The sequence below is a fragment of the Penicillium vulpinum genome (genome assembly GCF_028829585.1).
Source record: "Penicillium vulpinum strain IBT 29486 chromosome Unknown utg000002l_segment0_segment0, whole genome shotgun sequence".
NCBI classification, from domain to species: domain Eukaryota; kingdom Fungi; phylum Ascomycota; class Eurotiomycetes; order Eurotiales; family Aspergillaceae; genus Penicillium; species Penicillium vulpinum.
Window position 1 is genome coordinate 4,425,941 of NW_026643242.1, and position 23,241 is coordinate 4,449,181.

Genomic DNA, 23,241 nt, shown 5'->3' on the forward strand with positions numbered 1-23,241 from the left:
CAAACGCTTTTTTAGCATCTCTTCATAGGTTTCTCTCATCATAGCATAAAATTAGCTCAAATTTACATCTATAGATAGAATATTATAGGCAGAATCCTGGCGGTATAGCTGGATAGTATATATAAGTCATGCATAAAGTGCCAAGAGTTATAGAAAAAAGATGACACTACGTATCTCCGGTAGGACTGAAAGAACAATCAAAGGTAACGTTTCCTGTTCCATGACCGAAGTTCAAGAGTACTCCATGCGTCACCCATTCCGTCCTGGATCCATTGCTCAATAGCTTCTAGGGCAGCCTCCATTTTCTGACGTTGCTCAGGCGCTTCAATATTGATTTTCCATGAATGCTCCGGTGTAGAAATTTGAAGATAGCCGTCCTGGACAGAACAGAAAGTGTCTCCATCTTTGCAGTTGAACAAAAGAGATTTGAAAAGTCTGATCCAGTATCCTGACTCCAAGCGAGGGAGAAGACTTCCATAATCCACATGCCTCCGCAGTATCTTTTCCCCCTCGGCTGCCCTTCTATAATTACTTGATAGCAGAATCGAAGTCGTATGCTCTATAACACGATGGGGCATTTTGTACTGGGTGGGGATTAGCATCGTAGATAGGCTGGGTGGCTGACTTAGAATGAATGAACCCAGAGAGTCGATGATCGAATCAGGCAACCAAGACCGCGAGGACAAGCTGTGAAAAATCCGAACATCAAACTTGTTATCGCGGCCCTTGTCCAAAAGGTGAGAGCTTATTTTATTCAGAATTTTGTCCGGGAGAACTTTCTGATATTCCATGATGTACCAAATATGATCCACACTATCGGTCTTCCCTTGTCGGTCTATAAGTTGCAATATCACGCCGAGAACGTGAGATGATAAAGAGCTACTTTTCCCCAAAGCCCTGAGAGCTTTTATTTCAACCGATGAAAAGGGACCAGATGCAGATACTGTGAGAATGTCAACACAGTGGTCGAGAATGACATCGGAGGGAGATGAATTATTCGCAAAGGCCGTTGACGTCATAGCGCATGCAAAACTGTCTTTGTCCTGGGAATTTGCAAACCTCCTAGCAATTTCATCTGCGCAGAGATGTCCATGTTGCCTAAGAGTTTTGCTTGCTGCAGTTTGAACCCGTTCTGACTCATCATCCACCATTCTCCATATTCGTTCGACAATGCCGTTTGACAGGGTTGCCTGAGTATTCAATATGTCGATGACACTAATTTTTGCCCAAGGATCGTAATCGTCGAATTTCTCCAATCTTGAAGCAATTTTGTGATAAATTGGGACTGGTAGATGCGAATGATAAGACAAAGCATACAAACTTTCATATTGCACCTCTAAGTCTGGATCATCTAATGCCGCAACCAGATGGTTGAGAACACTTGGGTTGGACAATGATGACTTTGTCAATGCTCTTATAAATTCTTTTCGATATGAAGTTCGTGGATATTCAAATATTAATTTGCCAATGATCGGTTGGGGAAGTTCCTTTTGTTGATCAATCACGTTGACTGCACTATAGATGCGAAAATTGTCGATGATAGCACTGAGAATTTCTTCGGGTAAATTTAGGCGATACAATAAGCTATGTAGGGCCGCGCGAGCAAATTCCTCGTCTGGATCGGAAATGACCGAAATAACGTCCTGTGATGAAAAGTTTGGATGTCGACCTATGATTTTCGCGATAGAAATTTTGACGGAGAAATCCAAGTTAGATTGATACAGGCTCCATATTTGATCTGAAATTTTATTAGAAATACGAAGACGGCCGTTAATCACTCTTGAGGCGCGTTCCTGCTGTTTCGGATCAAACATTTCAAGACATCTGGAGAGAATGTGTTCAGGGAATTCCATTTCCGTGCCGAGATGAATCGAGCCGGCATCATCCATGAAGAAAACTTGTGATAATTGATTCTCCATATTACCCCGAAATTTCTTCAGCGTGGCATTCTCTTCCTTCTCGCTAACCTCGCTGAAGCAATGCATGAGAAAGCGCAAATGAGTGGGTCCGAGCAGATCACGCGGTTTCATTTCGATCTGCTCGAAAAATCTAACCAGATCATCGTTTGCAGATGCAAGAGCTCCGGTGATGAATCGCCACATGATGTTATAGCGTCCATTGTATTTCTCGTGGCTGATGAATTCTTCGGTGGAGAGAGAGATGGCCTTTCCAGTTTGCAGATCCAATGTCTCTATTTTCCCGCCTATCTGCCAGCTTTGTACGAAATGCCGGGCAGCAAAGTACTCTTGAAAAGTAAGGTGAAGGAAATAGTAGTCCTGATCGTGGTCATTGGAGGAAGAATCCGAGCTGCGCAGGAATGAAATCTCATCCAGGATGCGATCCGTCATGTTCGGGAAATGATGGTAGATGTCCTCCCGAATGCGATAGGTAAACTCTGTGACATTGTTGTAGAGGCCAAGGAAAGCAATATATTGAACGAAATCAATATTATCAGGCATCAGGCGGAACATCTGTGATCGAAGTCGACATTTCGCCGCCTTGTGCTCGGTCTTCGGGTCCAACCGAGGCATGTCTTTCTTCCAAAGTTTGATTTCAATTGCTTCGTACAAAGCAGTCATTGTGGTCAATGGCTTCTCTCTCTGGATTCCTTCCTCCCAAGTGAAACAGAGGGCATCTAGTTGAATGGGAATTCGCATCAATCCTTTCATCACCCAATGCTGTGTCATGAAATCCTTGATCTGGAGGCCATCCGATTCATTGCAAACTTTATCCACGTAGGCCTCAATCTCGTGATTAAGAAAACCAACAGTCTCAATCTCCAAATCGTATTCTTTCAATCTGGATGGAAATACGGCATGTGGCCGTGAGGTGATGATCACATTTTGCCTGTTCAAGATGTCTTGGAAGTCCTCAATTTGTTGTTGAACTCCAGCAATCTCATCGAGGCCATCCAGAATGAACAGGGTGCGAGAGTTTTGAACATCTCTCAGCGTTTCTTGGAAAGCCTCCCACAGTGCCGTGCTGTAGGGCACCTTTTTGAAGATTTCACGATTGAGGAAATCTTCAAACGTTCGGTACCCCTTCAACTTGCGCAAAGGAATCCAAATGATCCGGTCATATTGCGATTCCCACAGGCTATGGTAGAGAGAGGCATATGTGATCTTTTTGCACAAGGTTGTTTTCCCAACGCCAGCTCGTCCCCGAATGAGGATCCGACTGGGCTTCGCTAGAGAGCCATTCCGCACATTCCTCTGTTTGAACAGATCTTCCAAAGCAATCTCTGTTTGGGTGTCGGGTGCTTCCATCTGGAGACGGTCCTGGAGAGAGAACTTATTCCGGCCCTTCTGATCGCCTCCCTCCTGATTTTGCATCAAAGAAAGGTTGATGTAGCAGTTTTCGATAGGTAAATCGTCTCCTGACAACCGTTTGACGTGAAGAAGCTTTCCCCTAGTATAATGTTGGGCCATGATGACGTCGGCATAGAAGACCTGTGCTTCACTGCACTTTTCTAGCGCAGCTCGGAGAAGCTGTGAATCTCCGCAGCTGTCTTGTTTGTCATCTTCTGCCTTGCTATTCTGAGCAATATCCTTGAGCTTAGGCTCGTACTCCTTGGCGCGGAAAAAGCCTGAACGTACCCCACGTTTTCTTTGCGGCAAGATAATTTTCCAATCTGGCTTGTCCATGGAGTCTGCGAGTAAACCTACCCAGGCATGAATTGAGTTATCTTTTTTGCAGATCTTTCTCAACAACGGATTTTCGAACGTCCATTGAATGAATTTTTCAATACTGTCTCTAGTAGAAGGCTCGCGAGAGACCCACTGCTGTTCAAGCTGGGAGTATAGCCCGCACCAAAAGTCGGTTTCTGTACACCATTTCGGCGGGGCACCTTTGAATGGGGCGATGAACTCTTTCAGTCCCTCAAAAGCCTCAAGCTGGGTGAACATTTTTGCATGACGCAATGCAGCGTACCAGCCTTTTCTCTCTGATACATTGCGCATTCCGCTGATCATTTGCTTGAAATCCTCGCGTGTGTCCCAAATTTCCTTACCCCCTTTCAGAGCATCCCCAAAGAACTTAAGAACTGCGAATGCGTCGGGGCCTGCATCAATGAGTTGCTGTACATCGAATTTCGCCACGGCACTGCTTATATGTGCAATAACATTGAAGGTCATGCCACTGTAGCGTAGGGCCTCTTCCCACGGACCTTCATTGTCTGGTATCCGGCGCAGAGCTTGAAGGGCATATCGGGCGGCCTGAGCCATGCGTGATTCATCGTGATCTTTCAAGTCCTTGAGCTTTTTGACAAGCGGTTCATGTAGCGACTCTCGGTCGAGACCCTCAATTTTGCAATCTACCATTGCGTCTAAAAGCGTGCCAATCGTTTGAGTCAGGAGATAGCTATCCCTGAGTCGGCTTTGGTTGTTGCTACTGATGAGATGCTTGCTGAGACCAGGCAAGATTGATCCAAATATCTGCTCGCTGCGGGGAATGGCATGATGACCCCAGCGCAGACAACCGGCGAAGCATCTCAGTAAGTCCCGATCAATCGGTGTCTCATCTGCCGTGCCCTTTGTGATGGACTTTGCGAAGGCATAAATTAGGTCGTTAAATTCGGCACTGTCTGTGACTGGCGAAAGTAGCATTGCTTCCTTCCAATAGAGCGATCCGGGGTTATGTTTGAAAAGCACCAGCATTTCCGATTTGAGTGCCGTGAGCGCTTTAGCTTCTCTCTGGCTGGTCTTGCCATTTTCTAAAGATGCAATCAAATCAATGGTTCGTGTTGGTTGTTTGACCGAATACATGCCTTGAGGCATGATTTAAGCCCTGGAGGGTAGCCGTGCTATGAGAGAAAAACAGTCGGGAAATGATGGGAGGGGTTAGATTGTACAGATGTATCGGATAATGCCTAATGTCAGACTGGGATATGGCCCTAGGCCTTAAACAGGAACCTTGGCATTTGTTATGGTCTGGTAAAATGGCTGTATTATTTCCCACGGCTTAGCACTAGCACGTGTTTGGCAGAAGACTTACCCTTCCTCATCTCTTCTCCCCGCAACCACCAAGTCAAACTTCACATAATCGCGAATAAAAATGATCAGTTCAATATGAATGACCTCCGAAATAGCCTTTGCACTTACCCAGACTGGGGATATGTCATCTATCGCACTACCTACTCTGCTGAATCAGATACTCTATTCCCAGACGCTATCAGATACATTGAGGCCTGTGTTAAGCAAGCATTCTTCCAAGAAAACAAAGAAGATCCTACAAATGAGTCCAACAAACTTTGGGCCAAACACCGGTCGACTATCGTGCAAGATCCTGCGCAATTTAACGGGGCGTCTCTCGATGTAATTCGCGCTCATTTTGAGGCCTGGGTGAACGCTCAAGGTATGCGTGACGATTGGACCAAATGGCGAATGTGCATGATTATCGATGAAGAATCTCTGCAGACGCTGAAAGGTATATCAGTCGAGGACCTTGAAAATGAAAGGCCAGAGAATTCCGATAATGAGCTACGATGTGTAAAGGTTCTTGAAGCATTCCCATATACGGATCAGTATGACAAATTTCCGGGCTGGATGAAATGTTGGACATATGCGCTCTGGGATCTCTGGGCGATGATGGGAGATGGTGATGAGATGAGGCAGCTGTTTGACTGTATTGATAATTTTCCATTTGAGGGGGTGTACTGCGGATGATTCAGTGGGGGTCAATGGGTTTTAGACTGTCTCGTCAATAGTGAACAGAATAGTACTAGCGATGAACTAACTGAAGATAGCTAATTATATAGTAAGTAGTGGGCTCAATTTCCCTTTCATTGATCAAGCAAGTTTCTTAGGTCGCTTTCCATCGGGCTGCTCTGGGTACCCCAGCCTCTCCCTCGCCCATTCAGATATCTGTTGTTATGCTTGAGCTCTAGGGAGCAATTTTCTCGCTTGAGACTCTTGAAATTTCAGGATTATTCTCATAATGATGCCCTCAACTCTTTATGTTGGATGTTGTCTGTCTGAGCCGATGTTAGTTAGAGCTGTTATGATACTTCCACCGCAGTGACTGACCTCGGTAAACATTTGGATCGCGATCCTGTTCAGGGCTGCGTTTTCACGAGCGGAAAGAACCGCATATATCGTTCAGCACGTTGTCTTCGGGAGAGCTCCAGTGACAATGATACTATCCCTGGGGTGCTATGCTTTATTTTGAATGTTCCTCGAAGACCCACGGGGATAGTGTTAGGGCTCCACAATCTAGTTGGGATCTCTTCTGCGTACACCATGTGCATATCGCAGTTTAATACAAGATCCAATCGTTGCAAGTCTATCCTCGACGACGTAAGACTTGAATGGTCTGATATATTTGGCCTAAGGTATGTCCCCACGCACTACATGCGATCATATAAAAGGTACATCGGGTGAATTACACCTAGTCTGATCCTACCATATTAGCACGATTTTAGTTAGGAGAATCTCTACATAGAGCCTGCTCATTCGCAGTGAGCTATGAATTGGATGCAGGAAGAATATTGGATCTAATGCATTATCTGCGAAAGGCATATAAGTAGTTCTGCTTCCGTCTCGGTGATTTGACACCCATAGTAGTTTTGCTGATAAGAAATACTGTCCAAATATGCACCTACCCATGCCAATTTGTGCAGGACCACACTGTGGCCGTGTTGAATGAATGTAGTTTAAACCAAAGCCCACTATGTGCGTTCATGCATGCCAGCCGCAAGGACCGCAAAGAACCAGACGCCACGTATACAATAGAAATGAACATCAGAGCCGAAGCCTGGTCAAGCAGTCAGTGCAAAGCTGAGGCCCATCAACCCCATGCCTCCAATGGCAAAGCCGATTCCCATTCCGCGGTGATGGGTGAGGCTAAGTCCCTCGCTGAAAAGTTGCAGTGCAACTGAAGTCATGACTCCGGCGGTGGCGGCGAACATACCTCCATATATGCCCCATGAGGGACCTGTGACATCGTCGCTACCGTGTTGTCCAGTGCTCCAAATCCAGAGGGCGGCTAGGCCGGCACCAGCAGGTTGGCTGATACCTCCCAAGAGACTGGACCAGAACATTGCCTTCCAGCGGGAATTGAGGGCTAGATAGAGCGGGAGTGACATGGCGAAGCCTTCCACGATGTTGTGAATAAATAGAGCCAGAAATACTGTCATACCGAGAGTTGGGCTGGCGTGGTTGGTGGCGTAGGTGATGAACCCCTCGGGAAGCTTGTGCAGAGCAATGGCGAGTGAGGTCTGCAGTCCAATGGAGAGGAATGCATTTTTAGGGACGTGATGGTGGTGGGCGTTGCCAGCGGCAGATTTGGGACGGTCAGAACCAAGATCCTCGTGGTGGCCATGAGATTCGTCATGGCAATGATTCTCCGAATGGGAATGGGATAGATGACCTGAATGTGGCTCTAGGATCTGAGACGAAGAGGACGAAGCAACACACGGGTGCATGTGGTGCTGTGCAGAGATATTATCAAAATATCCCCCTTCCGGTACAATAGGCGTATCTTCATTACCAATTTCAGTTTCCGCGCGGGAAATCTCCGGTTCCAGCGGCGCGGATAGAGTGTCGCGATTGCTTGCTCGCGTGGTTTCATTGATGTTGCATGGGGGAAGCACTTTAGTGCATTCGCTGCCACATGTTTGAGAAACTCCAAAGCAAGGTCCGTCCTCGTCGCAGGTGGGTTTTACGCCACCCATGAGCGACGTAATGCTGCGGGTTAGGATTGCCCGCATTGTCTCGCGGCGTCTGGGTGCCGGCTCGGTATGTTGGCTCCGTTGAGCCACCGCTGGCATTGACTTGAATGAAGATGGGTTATTAGGTCGCAACAGCGGTGTTCGTTCGGTATGTCCGTTTGTATGGTTGTGGACATGGTCCTCGTGTGTGGGCTCGCCGCGCTCGGGATCACTTTCCGACTCGCCATGGGTATGGGCGCAGTCGACAACATGAGATGGGATATATCGGTGTGCGAAGGCGGAGACTAATTGAATGCCTGCTACTCCGGCAATGAAAAGACCGATCAAAATATATGCAGATACAGCGGGAGAGAAGCCAGCGCGCGTGAGGTACTCCTTTGAGTTCGGGAGCATGCTATAGAGGGAGGTAAAGAGCTGATTGGAATTAGTATAATGCGTGCATTCCAGATGTAGAGTGATAGCTCACCATAACTCCAGCACTGAGACATAATGATGCTGACAGGAAGTTACTACTGTTGGCGATCTGGAAGCTCTTGCGGCGGGAAATCGCCCGGACCAGCACATCGATACAGATGATAGAGGAACCAAGGACGCAAGCTAAATACAATTAGCGATTGATCGCAAAGATTTCAGACGACACTTACCGACGCCTGAGACGGCGCTCATCACCCACCCCCGGAGGTCGTTGGCAGACATGGCGTTGAGAGTTGAAGAAAACGGAAACGGTGATGTAATTGGCAATCAACGGGTTGGCGGTCAACACTTCGCCTCTCCCTCTCTCTCGATGGAAATAAAAAGACGACGATGTCCATTGATGGGGGTTTATATGTTAATCACCTGCGTTGTCTGACAACAATGCATTCGTCCCCAAGGTTCTCACTGCAGTTCTGCAACGCGCCCCCTTATGGCTGGGGCCTGGGCTGTGGAATAGACGGTCTGGCATTGTGAATCTTCAGTTTGAGAGTCCCTGAGACTATGGAGTATGGAGTAAACATTGAATGTTCTAGTCTCCGGGGTTTCATAAATACTGTTTCATTGCAACCGATCGGGTGATACTTGATACTTTCTTTTTTTCTCATATGATGAAGTGTACACACATGGAAGGGGTTTATGCAACTGACAGTATCTGGTGATTTGAATAATTTTAGGCTCATCAGACTCAAAAGAATCACGAGAATGCGAATTAAGAGAATATATATATACAAGACATCTCCCACACAGCACAATAGCAATAGTTCGGGGGATTCCCATGTGATCTGTGATTGGCCCGTGGCTCCCCGACTTTTTATTGTCTTTTGTCTTTTGGTTCCTGGCCAGGTCTTTCGACTCAACCAGCCCTAAATCTCAAGGGACACTTAGCCATGTCCAAAGCAACTCTGGCTGTCATCGCTGCCGCCAGCGCAGCCACCGGCGCTGGTGTCACCGCGTTGCTCTTCTCTGGCAAATCCACCAAGCCCCAACAACAAGAGACCCTTGCCCCGACACCAACAATCCCGGGCCCTAAGGTGCCCTCAACCATCCCGCCCCCAGCTCTGGCAGCTAAGCTAGCCACCAGTCCCGTCGACGCCGCAGGAATTCTCCAATATGGCTTCCCAGGCCCAATCGCCGACGAACTCTCCTCCCTCCCGTTGCACGGCGCCTACGACCGACGCACACGCAACCCATCCTGGGTCGCAGAACACATCACGCCACAGTCCCTGGCCATTAACAATGCCGACCGAAAGAAGAGCACCTTCTTCGAGGACACTACCATCCCATCGATGTTCCGCGCCAAACTGTCCGACTATTTCCGCTCAGGCTATGACCGCGGACACCAGGTACCGGCCGCAGACGCGAAGTGGTCGCAGGATGCGATGGACGGTACATTCGCGCTGAGCAACATGTGCCCGCAGGTCGGCGAGGGCTTCAACCGCGACTACTGGGCTCACTTTGAGACTTTCTGCCGTGATCTCACTAAGCGTTATCCCTCCGTTCGTGTCGTGACCGGCCCGCTATACCTGCCTCACCGTGACCCGGATGGAAAGTGGCGCGTTAACTACGAGGTTATTGGTAACCCGCCTAACGTCGCTGTGCCGACGCACTTCTATAAGGTTATCTATGCTGAGGATGGGACCAACTCGCCCACGAGCAAGGTTGCGCTCGGTGCTTTCGTTCTGCCCAATGCTCGCATTGCGAATGATAAGCCTCTGACTGACTTTGAGGTTCCTCTTGAGGCTGTTGAGCGTGCTTCTGGTTTGGAGTTCGGCTCTAAGTTGGACCTTGGCCGTCGTCGCCGCTTGTGTCAGGAGGTGGCTTGCAAGGTCACTGTGCGCGAGTTCAACAATGCCCAGAAGCGTTCTTGAGCTTGAGGCTGCAGGTAGGAGAGGAGAGAGACCGTGTTCGTCCGTTGACTTCTCGCATAGCTTCACTGTATATTTAGAACATTGTATTTGCATGGCTCGGGCGTTAATAACCGCTCCGGGCGGCAATATCAGGATATTATTTATCGTACACATAATTGAAAACTCTGGTGTTTCATGCTTTTCTTTCTTGTTGATTATTATGCAATTGTTTAGCACTGGAACGCAACTCCGGTCTTCTTCCCCATATTCCCACCTTTACTAGCAAACCCAGTCCCCTCGGAGGAGATCTCCACCAGACCAGGTTGAATAACATCCTTGTCCTTCTTCTTAGACTTCTTGTTGTTCCCATTCCCATTCCCATTATCGTCTGGTTTTGACTTTGCCGTAAGGTCTGTCTCACAGACGAAACATAGAACCTGACCATGGAGAGCAGCAGTTTTCTCCTGCTCCTCTTTCGAGGCATGTGGATCGGGGACATGATGTTCGTGGGGAGTCATGAATTTCGTTACACACGGAGAGCAAATGACATGCCCGCAGGGCTTTGTGACTGTCATGGGAGATAATTAGCAACATCCAATGGCTGTACTTTTATTCCACATACGCATCGCCTTGAGCCCATTACTCAAATTCTTCTTGCAACTCGGACACACTCTAGACACAGTTCCGTCGGAAGCCTTCTCCTCCGTGAAATTAACCTGAACAAGTGACTTGAGCGAGTAGCTATGCCGAGTCTCATCGGTCGAGCCAGGGCAGATAGGTGTCAGCTTGACAGTCTTGTTGGCGGCGATTTCATCCGCATCAGTGTTGGGCGTTAAAGACGGGACCCAGAAGGATGGGAGAGCGGATTTGTTAGACGACTAGAGCAATGTTAGTCAAAACAAGTCCCCAAATGAAGCTTCAAGCTCCAGCCCGAAGAAACAACCACAAACCTTCTCCACCTTCAATTCCCTCCTCAACCTCTCCCTCTCCTCCCCAGCAACACGAGCCATCTCCTCCTCCCCAAGCTCAAAAACCCTCTTCCTCTTCCCATCAACTTCAACCTCCCTAGCCTTAAACTTCTCCAAAGCCTCAGACTCCTCCGCCTTGCGCTTCCTCCCACCCTTATTCTCCAATCCCATCGAAACAAGCTCGAAATCCCTAAGATCTCTCTCTTTCATTTCCGCCAGCGATCTCTCCTCATCCTCCGCAATGCGTTTCCTCGCCTCATCGCGCTCTTTCTCGAGTCGTTTGATCTCCTGTCGCTGAGCAAGGAGGTCACTGATCGCACACTCGCGGCAGAAGAGGTCGCCGTTGGTGGCGCATGCGACTACAGGCGCCCGCGCGGGTTGCAGGCATAAACGGCAGGAACCGAAGGCTAGGAAGCTGTCGCGGCCGATTGCGCTGCGTTTTGTGCCCCAGGTTGAGCGTAGTAGACCGCGCTCGTAGGAGGTGAAGTGTGGGAGGGAGGTGTTTCGCTTTGAGTGCGCCATTTTGGGTGTGATTGGCGTGGAAGTTGATGCGGGTGAGGGTGGCTTTTTGTAGCTTGGATGGCGTAATGGGTTTTTGGTCGCGGGTTTGGCGGCGCGGCTGGAAGATGCGGGCTTGAGATTGGCGCGTTGGTTCACCGCTGGGCTTACCGCTTGTCTCAGCCCTATGCAAGTTCGAGTCGAGGTTATCGAGTCTATGAAGAGGAATTTTATGCTCATGGTACTATTGAGAATTCATTGACTCCAATACAAAGTCATTGGATGCAACCGGTTACAGCTACGCGTTCACAGACACTGTGAAGCAATAAAAAGTATAATATCAAATCATTGTCAATCATAATTCGCTTTTGTCTATCAGTGATTCCACAGCTTCGCACTCGAAAAAAGCATAATCGAAATGAAATGGCCAAGCCATCAGATATCAAAGCACGCCCATGAATGCAGCCTGTCATACAGATCTGATTTAACGATCTGACAGTAAATGAAATAGAGTTTCCCAGAAGCACCAACGCAGACGCAGATAAATGCTCGAAAACCAGACCAAACCGAAAGCCTGCCACGAAACCGAGATTCGCCAGATGTTAATGCAAGAGAGTAAGGAAATTCAACCAGGAAGAGACAAAATGAGCGCAATATTTGGGAAAGGGGTATAATAATCGTCAAGCAGAAGATCACAATGAGAATGGTTAGGATGTACAGGAGAAAGAAAATGAGGAGAGGCTTGAGAGTGAAAGGAAGCGGTATACCTAGACTCAGGCGCCTACGGCCTGCTCGCGTAGGTTTTCGCTGGATGGCTTATCAACGATTCGCTCGTTGATAGATGTGGAGGAGGGGGAAGGAGAGCCGTCGTGTCTTGATGCGGAAAGATGGCTGTTGTACATTGCGGATGTAGGGGGACGGGGAGTATGTTCGGTATCGAGAGGGTCTGTATCATTCGGGAGCGAGGTAATCACTGGGGAACCGGGGCTTCCGATGTCATCTTCCGGTTGCTCTTCCTGTGTATCCTGGAACTCTGCCAGATCGTCGGTGCGCACACTTAGACCAGTGTTGGTGCTCGGTCTGCGCACCGAGTGACGTTCCGGGCTGCGTTCGGTCATAATCGATTCGTCGCTGCCCAATATAGCAAGATCAGACCCTCGTGGCTCTTCGTGAGGGGTGGGTTTGCGGAGCTTGAGGCGCTCTTCCGGGGGCATGTTCTGCCATTCAGACCCGAATGTGACAATGGATGCTTTCTTGCCATGTACAGTGAAACTGGGAGCCTTGCGAGGAAGAATTTCTCCATCGCCGGAGAGGCGATCGTCCTCCTCCTGTCCAAGGCTAGACACTGAGCCCCGTTTTTTCTTTGGATGGGAGCGGTTTCTATGAGTATGCGAATCACGAAGGGTGCGATGAAGGCTGCGACGGACGCGACTCGGTTTGTCGCTCTTATCGTTTGCATTTGTCTCACCCTCGGTGTCTTTACCGGGGATTGCGTCAGGGGCAATCTCTTCATCCTTGCGCGCTGACGGGGACTCCGGTAGCTCCAATAGACCAGCTTCCCTTAGAGCGCGCTCCTCGCCATCATCAAGGCTCGCGTGCGATGTGAGTTTCGATGTACGAGACGCCATACTAGCTCCATCCCACCGGCTGACACGGCTGAGGACTGAAGATTCCCGTTCGAGTTTAAGGGTCACTGGATCGGGCGAGTATGACTTGGCACGTTCGGGGATGACCACAGCAGAGCGGCGACGGCCGACACGAGCAATGTCAGCCGAAGTGACAGACCCCGGGATACTAGGACGACGCGTTTCGTCATTTGAAGGTTTAGCCAGCAGTCCGGCCTCCAAAGGTTGCTCGGGTTGGGCCACATTAGGCTCAGGGATATCAACGCTAGAGACGGTGTGCACAATGCTACTTGGTTTTCCCACACTATGCTCTGATGCAACGGATGGACCGGAAAGAGAGGCAATGCGTGCTCCGTCTGACTGGGATGGCCTTGGTTCAGCGACCGACCCGACCCTGCTCTCCACTGCCTCTTCATCCTCTCCCAGGTCTCGCAGGAGAACCTGCCGATAACATTTGCTGCGCCAGATATCCTGTCGCACCCATTTGATCTTGGCAGACAGGCGGCCTGCAGCCATGATGACGTTCTCGCGGGCCCGAGCGTGAAGAGGAGTGAGCACTTGCAAATGTCGGGCATTTTGTAAAAGATCGTCCAGTTGTTTTTGTAACGTGGAAAGCTTTTCGTTTCTTTCTCGAATCTTCTCACTCATCAATTCTCGCCGCGCAGCAACGAATTCGGCAAACACGTCGGTGTCTATGCTGGGAGAGGGAGGCTCCATGTCCGTCGACAGGTGAGACTTTTGTGAAGATCTCGAGCCTAATCGCTGACTCCTGCGGTATCGTTGGCCTTCATAATTCGTGGCAATCATGCCCTTGGTGCGCACACCAGTGGTCCTGAAGGCTGCAGCATAGTTGAGATGTGCAAGCCAGTCATTCATCTCAGGCTCAGAGTCGGCAAGGAATGTCTCCTCCAACGCATTGTGCCGAACAAACATAAATGCATGTTTATGCTTTTTATAACTCGAGTCTAGAAGTGCAACCGTGTCACCAGTCGACACGATGTTGTCCGGCTTGAACTCAGCAAGGGGTGGCTTGAAAACAAGTGTCCCCCGACGGCCATTCTTGACATATGCATCATGCTGTGCCATGAGTGTGCGCACCCAGGTCACATTACGGAAGAAATAGAGCTGAGAGAATGTGAGAATTGCACCCCATTCCTGCCAGGGTGACCTGGCCTTCTTCTTCTTCGGGTCTTTCCGCCAAAGCAAGCCGACCTTGGCGACTTTGATATCTACCAGACCAGGATTCGAGTCGAGCGGACTATCCAAGCTAGCCGGCATGAACGCGTCAGGACGAGAGCGAAGAGAGATGATCTGCAAGATTCCAGACTTGGTAAAAGCCAGGTGAAGAGCCTCCATGTCTGGTGGCCCAGCGGTTCCAAAATGATTGTATGTGTCATCCAGATCCATGACATCCTTCAAGCTGGGTCGCAGGGATCCCAATTTTCCCTCCAGAATAAGAGAATATGGATCAACAGGCTCCCGAGCAATCCGGGCCAGATTTTCGGAGCTAGTACTTTTGAATAGAGTACGACGTGGTTTCGCCAAGTGACGGTCAGGCATATTGGCGTCTTCGACACGAATGAACGGAGTGTAAGAGATGTTCTCATAGAAACACTCGAGGATGTCTTCCGAGATTCCTTCACTCCGGCTTATCTTGACATAGTCCGCCTTCTGCATTTTGCGTTTGTTGTTCTTATTGAAGACGTCGGTGTGAAGAATCAAAAGTGAGAATGCAATAAAGTATGCGTTATCCGGAGCTGTGAAGATGCCTGGGTTGCATTCATGATAGCGGTCAGCGAATGCTTGCACGAAACGATCAATCTGCTGTGTTTCTTTTGGAAGCTCGACTTCCATCAAAAGCTTACGGATTGCCATATCGAGTGGGTCACCGAAGTATGAGAAGGTTCTCATGTATTTCCGGAGACAAATCTTGTAGAATTCCTCATCTGATTGAGCAAGAACACCCGCAATCATGCCACGGGGTAGAGTCTCTTCCAAACGTGTCAGATATGAAGCGGGTGTATCGTCTTCTTCCCGTTTCGGGATTGCCGGTAGCTCTTGCTTGATAGGGGTGGAGGCACCACCTATCGCGGGGGAACCATGACGAGGTGCGGGTGGGGAGGAGTTTTGCCTCAATCGCTGTGTGATATTGAACATATCACTGAAACTCTTGCGGCCACTGGTCGAAGTAGAGGTGCGCGCCGAAGATGCCAAATATGCGGGTACGGACAAGTCGTCCTGGTTCTCGGCCAGCGATCCCATGGTAGACGAACGTCCTCGGTTCTTAAACGAGGGGTTGGATCGAACTGATCGAGCGGAATTCGTTGAATCATTTCGATATAGTGGTGGTACACTCGAGGCAGCGAGTCCCACAGTGGAACGAGATGGCGAGGGTAATGGTGAAATTTGGTCTTGGGCATCTGAGGTCTCGGATTTTGGTGTATCTACTGGAGGAAACTTCGGTCGATTATCCGCACCTCCAGCCGAGTGGGAGACTTTGGGGGGTAAAGGAAAGAGAGGGGTGCGGTTGCGTTTCAAGCGGGGCATACGGAATCGCTTTGAGGTGTTGGCACTTTGACCCTCACGAGGGGAAACGCTGCGGGGGATCGCCTGGTCACCGTAACTCTGGTCTGATCGAGACGATTCGGAAAACCGGGGATCAATCACCGACGAGCGCTGGGAGTCGGTGGGCTGCGGGTTTCCGCTCCGAAGTGAGTTGGTTGATAAGCGTCCAGGCTCTTCGCTAATACTCTGGGACATGGAAAGTGTCGAGTCGGGTATCTGGGAATCGGTTGATCCGTGGCCTCTCCTACGAGGCTTGGCGGGTTGTTCCATTGATTTCCGAGACATATCCTCCATGGACTGTTTTCGAGACGATGGTCGAAAGCTGAGCTTGGGTCTTTGTTTCACGGGCTGATCGAGCTCGTGACTAGTCGGGGCGGTCGTAATGATCTTCGGAGCTTTATCAGGTAGGCACAGTTAATTAAGCCATCCTGATGAACGTGGGGGTTGTCAATGTTTCACTTACGAGGTAAGGAAGGGACGGGGGGAGTGCTCTGGCCCGCTTTAACGTAAGACTTGGATAGTTGGGGGTCGGATGCATGTCGTAGTCTCATGAAGCTGAATCGCTTGTGGCGTAAGCTGGGACGGTCCCCCGAGGATGGTCCTGCAAAGTCCGACGGAGCTTCCCCATGGTTTGACCCATTGTCATCCGGTACCTGAAGCCCTGTATTCACCGGGCTGTCTGATAGGCCAGAGCGGGGGATTGACTCGGATAGTCTAGGTTCGGCGGGGGGATAGGGACGAGGAAGGTGTTCACTGCGACGGGATTGGGCTTGGGGCTCAATGCTGCTCTGCCTCTTGCCATCGGCCACGAGACGCAGTCCTTTCCAATGCATGGTGAAGGACGGAGCGTGGCAAACCCCTAATAATCCATGAAAAGTAACCACGTTAGATGGAAATGGAAATAGAGATGGAGGACATTGGATCCAGAGTGGGATCTGGAGGTCAGCCCTGGCAAAAAGGGGAACGCCGGAAAGGGAAAGGTTCTAGATTTCTTGTTTCTGCCGCCACACGTATTTTTCTTTTTCTTCTTCTTAGATCTCACACACAGAATTAGATAGAATTAAAACATAGAAGAGAAGGAAATAAAATAAAATCTAGAGGGGCAAGGCAGACGAGTTACTATCTAGGCCTGAGCGTCGGGTAATTGACCGGGTTTAAGTATAGAGAGGATAGAAGAGGATGGGTTTTAATTGTATATTAAAAGGTACGGAATACGGAGTAGCTAGCTTGCATTTAAATTAAACAGATCGTATAGACCAATAGATCTCAATAATAGCCTAATTAAATTATATCTCGATAATGTTGGAGTACAAAAAAAAAAGATGTATACTAAAGCAAAAGTACTTCAGGGCTGGCCTGGCCACTGACGTAGAACCAAATATTAAAATAGAACCTCTAGGACTCGTAAGGCTGCATGTCATCTTCTTTTATCCGGATATCAATGGATAGGAAAATTCCTTCGCATTCTAATCCAATTTCTTATCATATTTGACTTGAGATATCTGTGGACTATATCTGCTAGTATCTTCCCCCACGCTTTGTCCGTTCCCGAGGTTTTTTTTCCTCTTCTCCGCATTTGAAAGAGAGAATTCCTGTGAACCTCCAAACCTCTGGACCTGCGAACACCCCGCCCTTCAACACTGGTTATTGTGACTCGGCATGCGTCTTTATTCTCCAATATTGGTCGCATCGACCTTGCTCCCTCTTATCTCTGCCGTCCCCGCTGGTTCGAGCATCACCCCGCCGCCGCCCTTGCGACCTGTTCAGCTCACTCACTCCACCCCACGCCCATGGACTCGACTCCGTGACTGGGTAATTGGCTCAATATGGGATACTGATTACAAGCGCTGCTCTTCAAAACACTCTTCGCCACCGTCAAATATTTACGATCGGTATGGCAGTGATGTCGTCCTTCGCTTCCATTTGCGCGAGCCGGACGATGCTCAAGCATTGGCTGCCGCTTCGCAGGTGCTGTTTTTGGACATTTGGGCCATAACCTCGAAGTTCGTAGATATTAGACTTGCAGATGATATGGTGAGAGCTTTCTTCTGAATGCTTTATGATCGTCTCACTAATTTGATCTTGTTAGATTCCTTCCTTGTTGGACCTGCTACCTTCAACTCTCCGCACCTCCTACACTCCCCTCATGGACAACCTTGCCGACCAGATATACGCTTCTTACCCCTCTCGTCAACGGACCGATTCAGACTTCGGACCAGGGAGTGTATCGGGTGGACTAAAGGCGATATCGAACGGCGACCTATTCTTCCAAGAATACCAACCGCTCCCTGTCATCACGCAATGGATGCGCTTAATGGCATCAATGTTCTCCTCACACGTACGGATGATTAGCGTAGGAGTCACATACGAGGGTCGCGAGATTCCAGCATTACGAATCGGCACAACTCCCGACGCAGAACCCACATCAGGCCCTCGCAAGACAATCGTCATCGTCGGCGGTACTCACGCCAGAGAATGGATCAGTACCTCGACGGTAACATATGTTGCATACAGCCTCATCACCCATTACGGCTATTCGCCCGCCGTAACACGGTTGCTGGAGGAGTATGACTGGGTATTAATCCCAACCCTCAATCCCGACGGATACGTCTACTCATGGGAATCAGACCGTCTGTGGCGCAAGAACCGCCAGCCAACGGGACTTCCACTGTGTCCAGGCGTCGACCTAGACCGTGCGTGGGACTATGAGTGGGATGGCGAGTCAACTCGCTCGAACCCGTGCTCAGAGAATTACGCCGGCGCAGAGCCATTCGAAGCACTTGAATCGCAGCGTCTGGCACAGTGGGCTCAAAATGAGACGGCACATGGCCGTGCTGAGATCGTAGGCTTCGTCGACTTACATTCCTACTCCCAGCAGATCCTCTATCCTTACTCATACACCTGCTCATCTGTACCCCCCACCCTCGAGAGTCTCGAGGAGCTAGCGTTGGGTCTAGCCAAGGCAATCCGCCAGACCTCCCATGAATCGTACGACGTTACCTCTGCGTGCGAAGGGATTCTCACTAATGGCGCTGCTTCCGGGATTACCGCGGGCGGCAGCGCGTTGGATTGGTTCTACCACAAACTGCACGCCAAGTTCTCGTACCAGATCAAACTCCGCGACCGCGGCAGTTACGGATTCCTTTTGCCTTCAGAGCACATTGTTCCAACGGGCAAGGAGATTTTCCATGCTCTGTTGACATTCGGCAAGTTTGTCTGGGGCGAGGAGGCATTAGATCTCAGCTTCGAGGACGTGATGGGTGATCAGATACCTCTATCTGATAGCCTGTAGGTTTTTTTTTTTCTTGATGATTGCATGTTGACTTTACGAGCGAATCTTCCCCTTTAATTACGGTACTTCTAGTGTTGAAGAGTCTTTGTACAGTATTTTGGCTATTTAAGCCTAAGAATGTAAAGAATTTAATGCAGAATATCTTTTAATGTGCCCCTGAGTTTGGATGTAATTGACCGGAACAATGGCTTTGTTTATTTATAGATTAAGAGACTAGCGTCGGAAAGTGATCTGTGCCATGAATCTTTCGGGAAAGGCACCGAGAACCCCATATTTGCTGTCTTAAATACTGAACAGGGTTCCGAGGATATAGATATTCTCATGTATACCATCAACAAGCAGACACTACAGATTTTGATCAATTCAAACAATCCTTCGTGAAGAAGAAAGACCTATATATATCACATGTTGATCCCTGAATATTAATTTCTGCCTGCAGATCATGGCACCTAATTTTGCTCAGACCCCACTGTAAGTTTCCGCTGTTTCCTTTGAGTGGACTGGGGAGATAGCAGCTGCCCTCCGCAGCATCCACACTTCTTGGCTGATATAAACCAGCTTACCTTTGACTCGTGGCTGATTTTCAAAAAATGCCAAACGGATCCAGTGTACGCCATGCCCTAGACACCGCAGTTACGCTTCTTCTCGTCCTTGCGCCCGCGGTGGATGCACCCTTTTATACTGCTTAGCTTCCTCAAATAGAGTACAACACACACAGATATACACCCATATATCCGAGTTTGGGAATAGGATTGGTCCCCTTAGCCCTGCCCTTCGCCTCAACGATAAGGACGTTGAGGCACAAGGCCTCGCTCTCGCCATACCAGACGGTGTAGTCTGCTCTCCCAGAGAGTATTATCCTCTTTTGTTTGAGGGTAACCGGGCCGAATTATAGCCCCTCTCGCATTAGACATTCAACGGCTGCGCGAAGAAAGAAAGATGAGATGAGAGGAGTATGAGAGGAAAGAAAGATGAGATGGGAGGAGAGAGTGGGAAGAAAGAGAGACGGAGAGTAAGGTGGAGAGAATGTGGAGGTTGAAAAGGGACGATCTTTAGGGCTAGGCCTTCGTACCTTTTACTATGCACTCTACCTATCGAAAGCTACGTTCGTGGGCCTTCGGTTACGACTCCAAAGATTGAAAAAATCATAGGCCAAAAATCATTTCTCATATTCGAAACATTGAAGGTAAAAAAAGATATTAAAGGCCTGTCGATATCGCAAACGACGGGCCAAACGACGCTCAATTTCCGTAACAAGATCTGGGTATATATCCCGCTTCAGAAAAGCCAGGAGACGAATTTCTGGTAGAACCAGCCTGCGTTACTATTCTTCTCCGCCTGCGCCTCCTTCGCAGCGAGATAACGCGCTTCCTCGCGATCAATCTCGTCCTTGCCAGTGAACAGATCAGCTGTCATGGGATCAACACCCTTGCAGCCGGTCGCGAACTTGTATCCAAAGATCATAATGAGATACAGAGGGATACCGAGGTAAGCAGTGATGAAGTTCTTGTAGTCGAAGTTTCCGTATGTTTTGGGGTTGTGGATGAAGACATCGAAGTTCTTCGTGAAAGCGATGAGGATGCAGAAAGCCAGAGCGAAGTATGAACCCGCGACGCCTAGGGGAGCCTTGTAGGCCAGGCTTTCCTCGGGGATGTTCTGTGCCTTGCGCGCGCGCACGAAGTAGATGTGAGTGACCAGGATCGAGATCCAGGTGAGGAGACCGAAGATGGTGACCAAGTTCACGAAGTACTTGAACACAGTCTTCGAGTCGCTGCTGACGTTCATGTAGCCGAGCAAGGCTATCACGGACGATATAGCTAGTGCGAAAACGGGGACGCCGCGGCGATCGGTGCGGGCGAAGATCTTGGGGGCTTTTCCTTCGCGGGCCAGACCGTAGATGGTACGGGTGGCGATGTAGAGATCGGAGTTGGCGGCCGAGAAGACAAAGAGTAGAATACAGGCGTTCAGGATGTGGGGTAGGATGGGGATGGCAGCTAGCTCGATGGCGACGACGAAGGGCGAAGCTGCGGCCGAGCCCTTCTTCGTGTTTTTATCTGAAAGGGCAAAGACAAGCAGTGGAGAGTTGTATGGGACAAGTGTGCCGACTAGCAGCACGCTGGTCACGTAGAAGACCAGGATTCGGTAGAAGGTCAATTTGATGGCGCGAGGGATGGTCTTGCGGGGGTTCTGGGCCTCGCCGACCGTCACTCCGACCAGCTCGGTGCCCAGGTAGGCGAATGTCGCGGAGACCATTGTGGACCAGAAAGCCAAGAATCGGCCAGCTGATCCTTCCATCTTATAAGTGTTGAAAGCACCTGGGGTCTTCCAGTAGCGGAAACCCTTGCGGTCATGGTCTGGTCCACCACCCAGCATGAGGATGAAGGATAGAAGGATGATGCCGAGGATAACAATGACTTTGAAGGACGACAGCCAGAACTCGAATTCACCGAAGAACTTCACACCGAAGTAATTGATGGCGACGACGATTACCAGGAAGATGGTAATCCACACTCCGGGGTTGACCTTCTCGGGCGATATCCAGAATGATATCACCAGTGCACCAGCAGTCATTTGATTTGGTGATAGAATAATATACTTGAACCAGTATCTATGTTTATTTGTGTTAGCGATATCATCTTGAAGGAGATGAGTGATACGTACGTCCAACCGAGAGTGAAGCCAAGCGCAGGGTCAACAAATCGAACGGCGTAACCAGTGAAACCAGAGGGCAGTGGCAGCCATGCCGCCATTTCTCCGAGAGCGCACATAACCAGGAAAACGATGAAACCAACCCAAGCATAAGAAATAAGAATTGCACCGGGCTATTCAAGTCAGTAAAATGATCACGGGTCATTTTCGGTGTTGGTACTCACGCCAGCCCTGCAGGAAATTTTGTTAGCCTTGGGATCTCGGAATAAAATGTCCAGGAAAACCAAACATCACTTACTTTGCAAGAGCTTCTCCCGTTCCGATAATCAAACCAGTACCAATAGCACCACCGATGGCTGTTGACTGTTAGCACGTGCTCACATTAAACCTCAAAAACAACACCTACCAATCATAGTAATATGTCTTGCCTTGAGTGCACGCTGCAGCTCAACATGGTTGGGGTCGTTCAGTCCACTCGGACCTTGCTCAATCTTGCCATCATCACTGATCTCTGTTGTGATAGTGTGTTCAGGGTATTCGTCGGCCTTGATAGACTTCTCCATGGTGTGTTCGACGCGCAGATGTTTGCGCTGACGAGAGGGAAAAGCCCAAATAAGAGGAGTGATCCCAGGTGTGAGACCAGGAAGATGGGGGGAAGAGAGATTTAATAGAAAGCCAAGAGTGGCAAGCTTGGAAGTACACAGCCGAGAAAGATAAGCAGTAAAAAGTAAGAGAAACCCCCCTGGAGGCTGACGGAAAACACAATTAAATAGTCTTGGAAGATACGGAAACCCTTCCCTGGCCAAGGCCTTTCGGTTTACGGGGTACGGAGTATAATTTACCTATCAAAAAAGACCTCAGACCATATCTGCACAGTCCACTTGGGCTTGAAATCCTTCCGGAAGAAGCATGTGACCCGTGATCTGACCTGTTCTGTTTCCGGGGGATACAGGGTTCGTACAATAGGGCTGTGCTTGTTATTTCAAAATGAGGCTCTATTAGCTCTAGTAGATCTCTACAGGGATATACCTTCGAGAGGTAATTACTAGTACGATTTTAAAGACAAGCTGTCTGAGTAGCTACATAGGTACATATGATAGAGAGATAAAGCTTGATATGTAACAGAAATGCAAGCGGAGACATTGACGCCAAGCACACCCTGCGGGGAGCGCTTTGCAACGGCAATTCGCTTGATTTTAGGTTACCCCATTTGCCCCAGATTCCCCCATGCTTGATTGTTATGGAACCAAAGTACAACACTTCATATATGTATGTTGATGATATCAAAAGAAAACAAATACAATGTTTAACCGTCTTACAAAACTAACTTGCAAAAAAAAAAAAAAAGAAAAAGAAAAGAAAGTCACACCCAAAAACCCCCCGCCACCCATATCTTCGACTCAGCCACCCGACTGATAGCCCCCATTCACTAAAAGACCCCTTATCAAGTGCAACCCAAGCAGTCGCCAAGCCGGAATTCCACACTTGGCCCGTAAACACTAACCTAAACCCGGGTGCGATGCACGTCCTGGAGTCTGGGCATCTGCGCCAAGACCATGTATGGTTGGTTTAGCCAATTGATGAGGGCGAATAGGAGAACCCCCCGGCTCAAATTGCAACTTATCTCTCTTGGCAGATGCACAGCGTGGCCTGGTCG

At 49.2% G+C, this 23,241-nt stretch overlaps 8 protein-coding genes across 8 annotated transcripts; 3 read left to right on the forward strand and 5 right to left on the reverse strand.

Annotated features, from left to right (window-relative positions):
- Positions 1–197: 197 nt before the first annotated feature.
- N7479_004690 (uncharacterized protein) lies at positions 198–4,775 on the reverse strand (the record flags this gene model as incomplete). Its single annotated transcript, XM_057252387.1, has 1 exon — positions 198–4,775. The coding sequence occupies one exon, from the start codon at positions 4,773–4,775 to the stop codon at positions 198–200; it is 4,578 nt and encodes a 1,525-aa protein (XP_057111712.1).
- A 291-nt stretch (positions 4,776–5,066) lies between these two features.
- On the forward strand, positions 5,067–5,663 carry N7479_004691 (uncharacterized protein; the record flags this gene model as incomplete). Its single annotated transcript, XM_057252388.1, has 1 exon — positions 5,067–5,663. The coding sequence occupies one exon, from the start codon at positions 5,067–5,069 to the stop codon at positions 5,661–5,663; it is 597 nt and encodes a 198-aa protein (XP_057111713.1).
- Positions 5,664–6,754: 1,091 nt separating this feature from the next.
- N7479_004692 (Zn(2+) transporter ZRT3) lies at positions 6,755–8,362 on the reverse strand (the record flags this gene model as incomplete). The annotated part of the gene is made up of 3 exons (XM_057252389.1): positions 6,755–8,080; positions 8,133–8,263; positions 8,311–8,362. The coding sequence occupies 3 exons, from the start codon at positions 8,360–8,362 to the stop codon at positions 6,755–6,757; spliced, it is 1,509 nt and encodes a 502-aa protein (XP_057111714.1).
- A 665-nt stretch (positions 8,363–9,027) lies between these two features.
- On the forward strand, positions 9,028–10,008 carry N7479_004693 (DNA/RNA non-specific endonuclease; the record flags this gene model as incomplete). The annotated part of the gene is made up of 1 exon (XM_057252390.1): positions 9,028–10,008. The coding sequence occupies one exon, from the start codon at positions 9,028–9,030 to the stop codon at positions 10,006–10,008; it is 981 nt and encodes a 326-aa protein (XP_057111715.1).
- Positions 10,009–10,217: 209 nt separating this feature from the next.
- Positions 10,218–11,477, reverse strand: N7479_004694 (putative RING finger domain protein; the record flags this gene model as incomplete). The annotated part of the gene is made up of 3 exons (XM_057252391.1): positions 10,218–10,555; positions 10,610–10,865; positions 10,938–11,477. The coding sequence occupies 3 exons, from the start codon at positions 11,475–11,477 to the stop codon at positions 10,218–10,220; spliced, it is 1,134 nt and encodes a 377-aa protein (XP_057111716.1).
- Positions 11,478–12,226: 749 nt separating this feature from the next.
- On the reverse strand, positions 12,227–16,476 carry N7479_004695 (Arf family guanine nucleotide exchange factor SYT1; the record flags this gene model as incomplete). Its single annotated transcript, XM_057252392.1, has 2 exons — positions 12,227–16,038; positions 16,107–16,476. The coding sequence occupies 2 exons, from the start codon at positions 16,474–16,476 to the stop codon at positions 12,227–12,229; spliced, it is 4,182 nt and encodes a 1,393-aa protein (XP_057111717.1).
- Positions 16,477–17,302: 826 nt separating this feature from the next.
- Positions 17,303–18,935, forward strand: N7479_004696 (M14 family metallopeptidase; the record flags this gene model as incomplete). The annotated part of the gene is made up of 2 exons (XM_057252393.1): positions 17,303–17,677; positions 17,733–18,935. The coding sequence occupies 2 exons, from the start codon at positions 17,303–17,305 to the stop codon at positions 18,933–18,935; spliced, it is 1,578 nt and encodes a 525-aa protein (XP_057111718.1).
- Positions 18,936–20,213: 1,278 nt separating this feature from the next.
- N7479_004697 (dicarboxylic amino acid permease agtA) lies at positions 20,214–22,147 on the reverse strand (the record flags this gene model as incomplete). Its single annotated transcript, XM_057252394.1, has 5 exons — positions 20,214–21,543; positions 21,597–21,757; positions 21,809–21,815; positions 21,883–21,940; positions 21,991–22,147. The coding sequence occupies 5 exons, from the start codon at positions 22,145–22,147 to the stop codon at positions 20,214–20,216; spliced, it is 1,713 nt and encodes a 570-aa protein (XP_057111719.1).
- Between the last annotated feature and the right edge of the window lie 1,094 nt (positions 22,148–23,241).